Raw genomic sequence first — 13,429 nt, forward strand, 5'->3', positions numbered from 1 at the left:
ATTCTGTACTTAGGAACCACACTTATCAGATTGGAAACTTACTTTATCAGTGTCCGGAAGTTAAGCCACCCTTCGTGCTTGTGATCAGACACCACCAGCTTGATTTTCAGACCAGGACACTCAGGTGCCACAGATTCCACCTCTGGGACAAGGCTATCTATGGTCACAATGGCTTTGGCTTGAGACATTTGTAGTCGGTAGAGAATGTCCTTGGCTTTCAGTTGAGTAGTCCCAGGCATGAAAATGACCCCTGAGGGGGAGAAAGGATGGCTTGCTTTTACATCCATGTGTTTAGGCCTGGATCATCTGCTGAGAATTCCCACAATACTGTGCAAAGTATGGCCCACTGACCATCGACACCATGGGGGATAGAGAGTCTCACATCTTGTGACAAATCTTATCCTCATAATCACACACTCATAACCAGAATCTTAATAATATCTCCAACTGATACCTACAAACATAAAAATTGTAGGCTCTTCCCTAATCCTTTCTATTCTAGATGAGTTCAAACAGAAGGTAGATGGATCTCAGGTTGCACACATTAGGCCAGATTAGGTATTAGTAGCTATTTGGACAGCATTGCTGACATTCAGGACTGACTTCATCTCAATACTCCCTGGTCCATTTCTTCTTCTTCTCCATTAGTCTCTTGAAGTCATTTAGAACATTCTTTGTTTCTTTTACCTCAAGTTTAGCCACATTGTCCTCTGCATGTTTCTCTATGTTCTCTTTATCAACGCCAGCATAACTAGCACCAGTGTGTTCAAGCATGGCTGCTCCATGAACTAGCACCAGTGTGTTCAAGCATGGCTGCTCCATGAAAATCGCATCCTTACTAGATGCCCTGTTCTGAATCCCTACCACCTCAAGTCCACAGAGCACAGCCCATTTCCCTCCACATCTCTTCTCTGCAGAAACACCTGTGCCTGCTGTCTCTAGGAAGATATCCTACTCCTTATCCTGCCATTGAAGGCACCTCCCACTCTTTATCTGACTTTCTTTCTATTAACTTATCTCTTTCAAAATGTATGTATGTATGTATGTATGTATGTATGTATGTATGTATGTATGTATGTATGTATGTGGGAGCACTGTGGGCACATTTGTGTGTGCGTGTGTGTCTGTGTGTGCATGCAATTGTGCATGTATGTGTATGCATGTTCATGTGTATGTGTGCATGCATGCCTTTGTGTGTGTGTGTGTGTGTGTGTGTGTGTGTGTGTGTGTGTATGTGTGTGTGTGTTACTCCTAAGTAGGTGTATTTGCATGTGGGAAACCCATTGCTGGACCACCTTTCTTTGCTTGTAGCCTTCTTTAATTCTGCTCACTTCAGAGAACTAAGCTGTATAGACTTTGGCTTCCTATTATCCATTTCTTGGTTATAGAAACATAGTTTTTCTTCCTATGTTCTCTTTTCCTGTGCTATTAGTTTTTGATTACACATTGTACTCTGGTAGGTAATGAAGGGAAAGGAAAAAGAAAAGAAGAGAAGAAAGCAGGAAGGGAGGGCAGAAGAGAAGAAAGACATGTCACAAAATATGCATGCTGAGATGAGGAAGATGATTGCAAGAACAGTATACATGAGTTCTGCCGTGGTTTGCATATGAAACGTCCTCCAAAAGGCTCATCTGTTAAAGTCTGCGTCCCCTGCTTGTAGATCAAAGGTGTTGAAAGGTGTTTGGATGACAAAGTCTGTGATCTAAGGAACAGACTAACCTATAGATGGACTCATAATTGGATGAACTATTGGGGGAGGGGTCTTTGCTGAAGTGAGTCATTGGAAGTGTCATTAAAGGTTATCATGTTTCTGATCTCTTTCTAACCCTGTGTTTTGTTTCCTGGTTCCATGAGTTGTCCACATGTACCCACAATGATCTGCCTCAGGTAGCAACAGAGCCAGGAGCTGAAATCATGAGACCAGGCAAACTTCTGCCTTTAGTTTGATGCTTCCTCAATTCTTAGTCACAGCAGTGAGAGCCTGAAATACAAAGCCCCTTGTGGATTCTAAATTATACATAAACGTGGATAAGTAACTATAAAAGGAAGGGAAATCTCTATGCATGATTTTTAATTATAAACATGTTGATGTTATGATTCAAATGGAAAACCTTCCTTTAAGGCCACAATAGTAGCACTCGATGCAGTAACGAGCTATTGATGAGCCGAATTATAAAGGAGTCTACTGGGAAGAAAAAGATTCACAGCACCATGCAGGGGAAGGCAGGTAGATACTGCTTGACTTAAGTGATGAAATATTTATCCCCGGTGTGGGGAAAAAGCACACTCCACACTCTCATGTGCACCGAGGAAGGCATTACCTTGCTTTGTAGGATTGTAGACAAACACAGCTCAGCTGAGGAGAACTACAGAGGAAGAATCATAAATCCCAAAACTGAGCTGTATTCTGCAAAACCACTGACTTGGATGCCTCAAAAATGTGTTGCCGTGCAGAAAAGTTCGAATCACTGTAGATTAAGGCAACAGAGCAGATCTCACTACTATAGACAACGCACAAGTCTCGGTTGGATTTAAAGAGGAACTGGCTCTAAAGGATATTGTTTGGATAATCAAAGAAAGTTTGCCACTAGTGTATGGGCAACTATAATGCAGTGAAGCTAGCCTTGTATCATATCTCACCCCTGAGTTTGTGAAGGGGACATCTTGGGTTTTAGCAGTTTTATGTGCCTGTGCTCACTTGTGGGTTTCACAATATCCACAACAGATTCTTCAACAGGAAGAGAGGGGCGCATGATATTATGTTTAGAGCTTATTCATTCCAGAGTGCTAGGGAAAGAGAAAGAAGGTGTGTGAACACGTGGGAGTGGGAGAAAGATGGACTTGAAGAATAAGGAAGATATGAAGAAAGGACCATGTTTTGTCTCCAGCTGAGCTGTCCGATCTCAGAGGGAGGGAGAGAGGCTTCCTCTGTGGTTCCATTATGGACACCAAGACTGGAGCCCCAGAGCTTCATTTGTTCTAGGCTGCATCCACAGCATCTGCCGGCCCAGCACTGAGGTCCAATGGGTCCTGTGTGTGAATCACTGACCTGTTCGAATGCAGCCCACTGTCACCAGCCACCACTCGGGCACCCGAGGCAGAATCAAGGCCAGGCGATCTCCTTGCTGCAGGCCACAAGTCTGCTCAAGGATGTTGGCTGTACGGCGGCTGAGGTCCCTCAGCTCTCTGAAGCTCCACTTTGTTTCATCTCCTTGGCCATTCACCCACCAAAAGGCTGGACCTGGTCCTCTCTTGCCTTCCTGGTTAAGATTAGATACCAAACATCACTTCTGATTTCAAGAAAGAGGAGGACTCACTTCCATAATCACATTCCATGACATTGACAGACTCCAGAGAAGTAGGGAATGAATTGGGGACTACACCCAAGTCACATGTGACCACAAAAACTCTTTAGGCTTTCGACTGAAGACAAACAATTCTGCTTCTCCTTTTGTCTGTTCTGGGTTCATTTAGACAAGATTTTCTCTCTTTGCCTTCGTTTTCCATTTGTGAAATGGGGACAACAATATTGCCTAAATGACAGTGAGATTTAAGTAAAAAAAAAAAACATATTAACAGTGTCTGGCACAAAGTAGTTGCTCAATAAAATAGTATCAACATCAAAGGAAAGAGGCTAAAGTCATGGCTAAATGTTTAGGCAACATTTTAAAATTAAGGTATTACTAGGGATTAGGATATGAACACAGAATAGAAGAAATCTACTGGTTCTTATGTCCTCTCAGAAATACCAAAAACAATAAGAGATTGGCCAAAGTAGTTTCATGAAAACCCTAGAAATCAGAGAAGGGCCTGCAACAGTTTAGCAGCTAAAGCTATACTCAGAATGGGGGGCAGATTGTGTTACTCTTTCTGCCCTTGTTCTCACACCTGTGGTGTGGTACAGTGAAACCAAGGGGAAGCCATTTCTGGCTCCTGGAAAAGGCTGGAGCTTGTTTGCTGTGTCCTGGCCTATTTAGGAGACACTGGGTGAACTGCTTTCTCTCCTGCCCGAAGGTCACAGGGGAACACCATCATAGTTTGACTCTCAGGGTGGCTATCTTTGTTTGGGTAGCAGGATCTGTGCTTTAAAGATCGTTGGGCACCTATGGTCAAGAGATGATAGAGCAAGGAACACAACAGAACTGCCAACGTCATGAGAAGAAGCACAGGTCAATTCCTAAAAGGGAACTGGGGTTAGTAACATGGACCATGTAAATGCAAAAAGCTCGCACAGTGGACACAGATAGTACCACGGAAGGCAAGTGTCAGGAAGGCTTCAGATGGCATGGAGCCCTCACCTAGCCACATTAACAACCATCATCCTTTACATGAGTTAGTCTGCATGACTGAAAAACGAGGTGCTTTTTTCCCCACATGTCCAACATTCAATCAATCACCACAGGCATACAAAAACAAATAAACAAAACAAGAGAGATATTATCTATTCAAAGGGATGGAACAGATCCCCCAAACAGGAACCCAAGCTGTATGGACCTTGTTTATTAAACAGGTGCGTTTTGTTTTGTTTGTTTGTTTTTAGGTTTTGTTTTTAATATCTGTATTAAATGTGCTCAACCAGCTAAAGAAAGACACAAAGATCAAAAGAGGATCTGAAACACTCCAAACGAATCCAATGGCAATGCCAACAGAGGGGTAACCTTCTAAAAGAGAGATGCATCAAAATCTAGGCCTCAGAATCCAGTAATTGAATAAGTGTGAGGTGGAAGGTTCAGCAAGAGATCCAACAGCTACAAGAAACAATTGGATGAAGTTGAGTGTAGGTAATTTGAAACTTGCCCATAAAGAGCAAGAATGAGGAATCCCCCAGGGTTTCCAGACCCATGTGCATAGTCTAGGAGTCTCAGGGGAAGCCAGAGCCTTACAGGTTATCTGAAGAAATAATGGATCCCAAACTGCTGAGTTTAAGGAAAGACCCACATAATCTAATACAAACAGCTCAACAACTCCAGGGGAATTCCAAAGATATCTGTGGGAATTGTAATTAATGCACGAAGGCTGGAGGCACAGTCTGATCTTGAATGTCTGACAGAAAAGCGACTCATGGTGTCCAAGACTAAGAGACCCTCAAAGGGACTGTCCGTCAAGTTGTCAGCATGTTTGCAAGGTGGGAGGACCTGAGATCATATATTTGAAGTGCAGAGGGAAAGAGAGGGGAGGGTGGAGTGTGTGTGTGTGTGTGTGTGTGTGTGTGTGTGAGAGAGAGAGAGAGAGAGAGAGAGAGAGAGAGAGAGAGAGAGAGAGAGAGAGAGAGAGAGAGAGACAAGAGTCAACACGACCAATTACTTAACAGTTTTCAAATGTGAGGGAGTAATTAAAATATTCATAGACAGTTCAAACAGGAGGGGTTCATCACAGCCAAACCTGCCTTACAAGATATTCCAAGAGTCCTCACCTTGAAATGAAAGGAACTGAACATTAACAAGTAGGAAAAGACAATGTTCTCTTATTAACATGGAGACCCTTGTAAGACTGTGAGACCATTATTGTTATATTTTTGGCGTGTAACTTCATTATTTAAAATAGTATCATATAATTATTTACTTGTGTGTGTGTGTGTGTGTGGGTGGGTGGGTGGGTGGGTGGGCGCGTGCTCAGGTGTTTATCTTTGTGCATGCTACAACATGCACATGAATTTCAGAGGACAGCATTCAGGAGTGTGTGCTCTTCTCCCATGTGGATCCAGGGGATATAACTCTGGTGGTGAGGTTTGGCAGCAGCAAGCACCTTTACCTGGTGAGTCATCTCATTGGCCTCTACTTTTATTCTTCATTTATATTTAAAAGACAACGACAAACCCATGTTAAAGTGTCCAAAGGAAGTGGAATTTGTGACATCAGGAGTATAAGGTTGGGGTTGAATGGGGTAAAGCTGTGGAGAAGGAGGGTTTCTAGGGTGATTGAAGCCAAGATGTTCAGTTAAAAATAGACTGTTGTTGCTATAGAATATTATGTGCAGTTCTCATGGTAAGCACAAGGAAAATATATATAGAATAAACATAAGAGACATGGGGGAAAGGCACGAGTGTCGTCACAGAACACTCAATAACATAAAGTAACGGCATGAAGAAAGGAACAGAAAATGACAAGGAAAATGGAGACTTGTGTGTCTCATTTGTTGTCCTATCCCCATGCTGGGTACTGATCAAGGTTTAATTCTATGAATGAACAAATGAGTGAAGTGTGTAAGAGAGAATAAGAAGGTCATGGGAATGTGGCCTCCCATGAATACATTTGGGGGCTGCTTTAGGACTCCGACTCCAACTCTAACAACTGTAACTATAACTGTAACTAACTAAACATGTGGATAGATGCATTGCCAGTTTGGGGCAGTGCTGTTGCTTGGACCGCAGATCAGTTTCTGAGCGGTGCTTGCTAGAGACTCACAAGATGTGCTGCAGAAAGCAGAGGCTTCACAGGAGTGCTGAGAGGGGAGGGGCCCATGCTAACTCATCCCACGAGTGTTAACTGATGGACAAAGGTCACTGCAGGCTATCGGTGAATGGGTCTGAATTAGTAATCTTGAGCGAGGCAGTTAGAAATGTTGACACAGACAGATCCAAGCTATTTGAATCTTGACGGGATAGGAGAGCTTGTAAACGGGACAGAGGTTGGAGATACAGATGAAATGGCCAATGATGATGTTATGAAATCCAGACATCTTGGACTTTCCTAGAGGATCATTTACTTGGTCGTTAACCCCATAAGCTGGTGTGTGAACTCACTAATGAGAACTTTATGGAGAAAACACAGAACACGCTGACACCACTGTTTCTTTATCACTGTGCTCTTCTTTCCCAGCACAGATCACACTTCCAATACTAACTACACGTATGGTCTGGGAAATGAAGAAAGCCCATTTATCACTGAGGCAGAGGTGCTTTGACCCCTCAGATGTGAGGCTACGCTAAATGCTGAATCATGAAATCAGTCTGCTTGGATCCAAACCTGTTCCCCCATGTCATAGATAGGCAGGAGATTTAAGCAGGCCATTTGTGCTCTCAGATCCCTGGTTTATTCATCTGGAAAATGGGAAAATGAGAAAAGAAGAAAATCAAATGCAAAGTGGTTGACAAGGAACAGAAGCATTTCCTCCATGACAGGGCTGTGGGTTTTATTGTTTTCTCTTTGTTTTTGTTTTTGCATAATTGTGAAAAGTCCTGAGAGAAGAAGATGGTGGATAGAAAGGTGTAGAGGAGGCAATATTGGCCTTTAACAGTAACATGTGAGTGTATGCATATAGGGGAAGTTAACATTTACAACCCTCCCCCAACTTCATTTCCGGTGAACTGTCTCCATACAAAGACCAGTTCTGGGTAGGTTCAGCTGAGTGGCTCCCAACGTCACACCTGTCTGCAGACGATCCCAATGCTGCTACTACTTTTGCATCCATTTATGTCCAGGGAAAGGCCAGACCAAGGTAGATTTTCTCCAGATACACATGATGCCTCTGCAGGCCACAGGACTATGTCTCTGGGAAAATCCTCCTGAAGCTACTCTCAAGAATGTACCTGACATGGAGGACCCCAGGGAGACTTGCCACCTTCGTAGGATGATGCGTTGATTTATATAAACATGGCAGATGCTCTTGTGCTCAGTCTGAAAGTCTTTCCCCTCTCAAGGCATGGCTGACAGTCAATGGGCTGGACTGGATTTTAGACTCTCCCACTAACTGAGGGTGAGAACTCAGGTTTCCACGAACCTTCTCACTAGCTCGTAGTTATGGGAGAATAAATATGGAGCAGATACTTTTACCCACTGTCCGGGTGAGTTTTAGAAATAAATTAACCCGTTTCACAGAAAGAAAATAGAACAACAGTAACAACAGCAGCAGCAATAACAACAACCCACTGAACCTCAGAGAAGCGAGAAGACACACAGACTAGACATCAAACCCTTTCCACTCGAAGAAGCTGTAGGTCCTTCTGTGTCTCTAGAGAATCTATGCATACCCCTGCTGTCTGGCCATTCCAGGTCCCAATGCTCGGCCACAATGCCCCACTTACCTCCTCCATTTGAGCCCAGTAGTCCAGGACGTCACTTGCAAAGTTAAACTCCTCAGGCGAATCATAGTCATTCCATCTTTGAGCGCCAACTCCTGAAAACAACTGTCTGTACACCTGTAGAGGGCTCAGGGAGAAGCCGTGGAAGAATTTGAAGATGCCCGATGAAATCTGGAACCTCTTCAGCCACTGCATATTAAGGCTGTCCTCTGGTAGGAGACACAGAACCTTCAAGTCACCGGCTGCCTTGAGAAGACATGGTTGACATGCCAATCAGCCTGCAGGAACCTTCTCTGTGCAGTGTTGACGAGGGATCCTGTTCCATTGCTAGAATCACCTCAGATGGGGATTTTCCTACCCAACTGAGAAGCCACAGGTATAAAATGCCACTTAAGGCCTGTTGCTGCTGCTACATTAGATTGAGGCACATTTCTGGAAGATTCTTGCAAGTCCCTCTGATTTGATCCTAGGGTGGTAGCTCTGTGGTCATCCCTTTTACAAACCCTGTGCCATGGGTCAGATTATCTTTACTCTGGGAACCTTTCCATCAAGGCTGACAGTGTAGTTTCCATGGAAACTGTCAAATCATCATCTAATTTCTGTCCCCATGGCTGATGACAGGTCAAAATTAGAATAGTCATCCTTGTGATTTTAAGCACGCTAAAATTGATCACAATCCCTTTCAAAATGGTGAAAAGTAGCTCAGACTGTCTCCAACTAGAATAGCCCTAAAGTGAAAAGTTGGAGGAAATTTCCAAGGTTATGACTTCTATCATGTGAAGTAAATAAAGCAGATGCTCAGAGACACGAAGATGAGCGTAGTGAGAGTCTGTGAGCTATTCAGTCTCTGGCTTACACTGTTGCCAAGGTCTCCCTGACCCTCTTTCCCTCTGCCCTCTGCCTCTCTGCTTTTCTGCTACTACTACCTTACCCTGGGTTCTGTGGGATTCTGTATGGATTCCCACAGCTACACACCCACCCTCAGATTAGACAGTGTCTCAGCTTCTTCCTACTGATGTTGTGTGGCCCCAGGATCCTTCCTAGGATAGTGTCCTGGGCAGCATTTCCAAGTCCACCAAAGTCAATGCAAGGAATGGAGTGCCAGTGATATTTCAGTGAGATTGTGAATTCAGGGGCAGCCTAGATAATAAAACAAATCCTAGAATGGCCTGTGCTCCACAGCCACATCCCCTCTCCAAGCTCCCACCACCAAATCTGAATCCTGTGTTTGAGTGACCACACAATCAGAGGTTGGGATTAAATGTTAAAGACTGGATGGGGTTGTCTGAGCTGATAACGATGCAAGGGTGTTGGGTGTGCAATTGAGTGTGGTACAAGGGCAGGCTCTGGGTGCAGTCTCTGACTGGCCATTTTTTTTTCCTATAATGGCTAAGTTTCTACATAGATTTCTGCATGACCTCAGGGTCTTCTTTAAATATTAACTGCTTTCCTCAAAGGCAGAACAAGCAGACATTTCGTAAGTAAATGAAATAACTAGGTACATAGCTCAATGATAGGACACTTGTCTATGCACGTGGCCATGGTCCAGTCTTTAGAACTGGAAATGAAATAGTCAAATATATAGATTGTGGCAACTGACTTAAACAAAAGGGTGAGTTAGAGTGAGGAAATATAGTAAAATTTATCATGGGCTGATTCTGTGCCCCTCTCCTGACATACATGTATGAGTATTCATCTCAGTATTTCTCAATGTGACTGTAATTGGAGATAGGTACTTTCATAATTGAGTTACATATGAGATCACTTGAGTGTACCAGAATACATTATGATTAGTTTCCTTTTTCATAAAGGAAGCTGGCATTAGTAATGCACACCTTTAACACCAGCACTTGGGATGTAGCAGTAGGTAGATCTCTGTATGAGGCCAGCCAGGGATACACAGAAAGAGTATCAAAAACGTTAGAAAGGAGATTAGCATTCGGACATGAGGTGGAGGCAAACACTGTGAACATAAAGACCATCATCTACAAGCCACGAAGCAAGTCTCAAATAAGTAATCTTGATCTTAGACTTGAGATATTCAGACAATTGAGAAAACGCATGGTTAAGTTCCTCAGTCTGTGATCATTTGCCATGGCAATTTTTTTGACCAAAGAAAAAGAAATCATGTTGACACTATCTTACAAATAGTTTGCAGTTCCGACTTAGTGTTTATCATGTGAGTTGGTAAACACGGTGTTACCTGCACGAGGTCAGCTGTGGGTACCTGAGAGAGAGGTAGACTTTAGAAATGCAACAGCACAGGTTCAAATTCCACTCACTCTCTGTGTGTGTAACTTGGAGCAATTTAGAGCAATTTACTTAACCCCCCTTCCCAGCGCAGATGTACTCACAGCACCTATTGCCCTAAGTAAGCAAAGGCGGTGATGGGCAGCTGACATTCTGCAAGACCCAGCACAAGTAAGTACTCTAGAAACAGGAGCTCTCTCTCTCTCTCTCTCTCTCTCTCTCTCTCTCTCTCTCCAGAGAAATGGAGTAATTGAGCCAGACAGAAAGACTTAACTGTCTCAACTTCTACAACAGGAGTAGAGGAAGGCAGTGGGGACTGGTGCCTGGGATAGACTGTGCAAGGCAGCTTTTGCACCCACACATACAGACACAGCATGGCAGCGGTGCATGTTACAGCTTTCCGTATTTATGTATTTTTGTTTGTCTTCCTGAGGCGCAGATGTATCGATATCTAAAATTACATCTCTATATATCGTTCTCTATAGCTATGGATCGACAGAGCAATAATTACATCATGCTATTTGGATCAATATCTATTTATCACAGTGTTTGTTGATAGATACTGAGTATTCAATGTGATATTAGAGTCGTCCCTTGTTACATTTTAAAAACCTGGGAAGTAAAAGCTGGAAAGAGAAAAATCTATTATGTTTATAAAGTATCTGAATCACAGAACAATTTCTCTTTCATTTATGAAACACTTATTATCAGGGTTCCACATGTGTTTTTAGATCCTATCAACTGGAGGAAGGTCTGCCGTATTGGAGAATATACTCTGATGGCTCTATGAAATGATTTTAGAACCCAATGTTTTAAAACGTGTTAAAATATATTCTGGAAGCACTTTGACCATGTGTATTTGAGGAGGGCTGGACCCAGGACTCTAGACTTATGTATGTTGTGTCTTGAGAATCAAATAAGTTCTTAGACACAAAATGTTACTTAACAGATTGACATGTTTAATGTGTCTTAGGGGAGCCCAGAGTAGTAGAGTCAGCACTTGACTTTTGGCTTCAGCTTTACCACCTAACAGGTCTGTGGTTTGGGGCACTGTTTTTGAGAGTACAAAGATGTTACCTACTACCTCGATTCCCATAGCTAGCGACATAATTACTAGAACATACCGAGAAGTTTGAAAGGTTGAGGTGCCTTTCAACTACCAACAATTATGAATCTGCCCTTCCACCATGTGTGTGTGTGTGTGTGTGTGTGTGTGTGTGTGTGTGTGAGTGAGTGAGTTTTAATGCACACAAATGTGCAAGTCAGAGGGCAAAGTGAACACTTTTTCCCCAAAACCTCTCTACTTTAGTTTTGGGAACAACGTCTCTCACTGAACCTAATGGTAGCTGATTTGGCTAGGCTGGTTCCTGGGCAAATCCCAGGGATCCTTCTGTCTCTGTCTCCCAGCACTGGGATTATAGGGATCATGTAGGTTGTTTTACATTGCTGTGATAAACATCTTGTCCAAAAAGCACTTGGAGAGGAAGTGGCTTGTTTGGTTTACATGTCCTGATCATGCTCAGTCTTTGTGGGAAGTTAGAACAGGAACAAAACATGAGCAGAGGCAGGAACTATTGTGGAACAACATTGGCTGGCTTGTGCTTTATGGCTTTCTCAGCTCGATTTTAGTGTCAGGCAAGGTGCCCCAGACGTGGCATCGCCCACAGTGAGTTGGGTCCTCGAACAATAATCATTAATTATAAAAAAAAAATTTCCCCACAGACTTGCTTATTGTTTGATCTGAAAGAGGTGTTTTTTCAATTGAGGTTTCCTCTTCCTAGATGACCTAGTGTTGTGTCAAGTTGACAGAAACAAATGTAAGGCACACACTAAAGGTACTTCGCCTGCTCTTTCATACAGGTACTGCAGATGCAGTTCAGGTCCTAATGCTTGCTCAGCAAGCGCTTCCAGATTAAAGGCGCTCACTTTAAAAGGAGTGAGCTGACCTGTGCACCAGGAAGGTTTCTTTCTGTGACTCTCCTTCTGTCTCTTTCTATTTTACTCGTTCCCAAACACAACATCTCCTGTCTAGGAGCCAGCCACTGTGCTAAACACAGCTCATGTGTGTTTCTAGATATTCCTCTCTCTAACATGCCCATCTTTATATAGAAGTTAAAGAAAGAAAATGTTAGGGAAGATAAGTGATTTGACCAAGGCCATAATTTTTAGGTGGCATTCCCAGAATTTAAACAGGATCCTCAATTTCAAGGCGTTTAAGGAAGATATAAATACACACAGACACACAGAACACACACACACACACACACACACGCACGCACACCGGCTGGCAGCGGGGGCTGGGTTGGGAGGGTATGAGAGTGGGAGAGCTTGGTCTTACCTGGCACTGTGAAGGGCGTGAAGGACAGGTAGACTATAGTTACAAGAGAAGCTTGTAGGGTCTGTTCTCTGTGCGCAACCCTCAGTTCTGGGAACACAGCTGTGGAACTTGGCCCCTGGCTGAGGAGAAGGTTGAACAGATAACTTCAGGAATTGGATGCTGCTGCGGCAGAGGGGAGGGGAGGAGACGTTTAGTGAAGAGGGCAGGAAACAGCGCAGCCTTCCAGCTGGGACAGTCAGTTAGGGAAAAGGACTGTGCAGATTCTTCCCAGTTCTCATGGGCTACTTAAGGTGGGGCAGGATAAGAAAGGTGGAGTTTTCACAAGCTCTTGGCAGCTAACCTGCTCTCCGTTCTCTGTCTGCACCCTTTGTTTTCATCTATATGACAGCTGAGGAGTCACATAGCTTCATAGCTGAGACCAGTGCTGCAGAGACACACAGTCTCAGCACGAGCCTCAGCTCTGCCTGCAGCACCTTTCTCTTCCTGTGTGAGCCCCTTGCTCTATTACAATTTTAAGGATTTTGTTTGCTTGTTGGTGTTAGACTGGGTGCCTCTTGAGAGGCTCATAACATGCAGTGATAGAGTTTGTTGGCTGGTTAATTCTAGTTAAGAGAGACAATTCTCTGTGTGGGCAGAAGGTAAGACCTTTGTAGTTCCAAAGGTTTAGGCTTAAATCCTACATCTGTCACTTGTAAGAAGAAACCCTGGGTAAGCCATATGGTTCTTGATTTGGGCAATGCATCAATAAATGATGTTGGGCGGGTTATTGGAAGCTTCGTTCTGTGAGCTCTTTGACTAGATTAGGTTAGTCAGTAGAGAAC

The 13,429-nt window shown here is 43.5% G+C and overlaps 1 protein-coding gene across 1 annotated transcript in view; it reads right to left on the reverse strand.

Moving 5' to 3' along the window:
• ACSM1 (acyl-CoA synthetase medium chain family member 1) overlaps nt 1–8,215 on the reverse strand; it is a gene marked incomplete at both ends in the record, with an annotated part of 30,051 nt that extends 21,836 nt beyond the window's left edge. Inside the window, 3 exons of the mRNA XM_080913012.1 lie at nt 43–250; nt 3,050–3,260; nt 8,024–8,215. Of these exons, the coding sequence (XP_080769138.1) occupies nt 43–250; nt 3,050–3,260; nt 8,024–8,215 (611 nt within the window). The remainder of the gene's footprint in view (nt 1–42; nt 251–3,049; nt 3,261–8,023) is intronic.
• Between the last annotated feature and the right edge of the window lie 5,214 nt (nt 8,216–13,429).

Source organism: Micromys minutus (genome assembly GCF_963924665.1).
Source record: "Micromys minutus genome assembly, chromosome: 2".
NCBI lineage: Eukaryota > Metazoa > Chordata > Mammalia > Rodentia > Muridae > Micromys > Micromys minutus.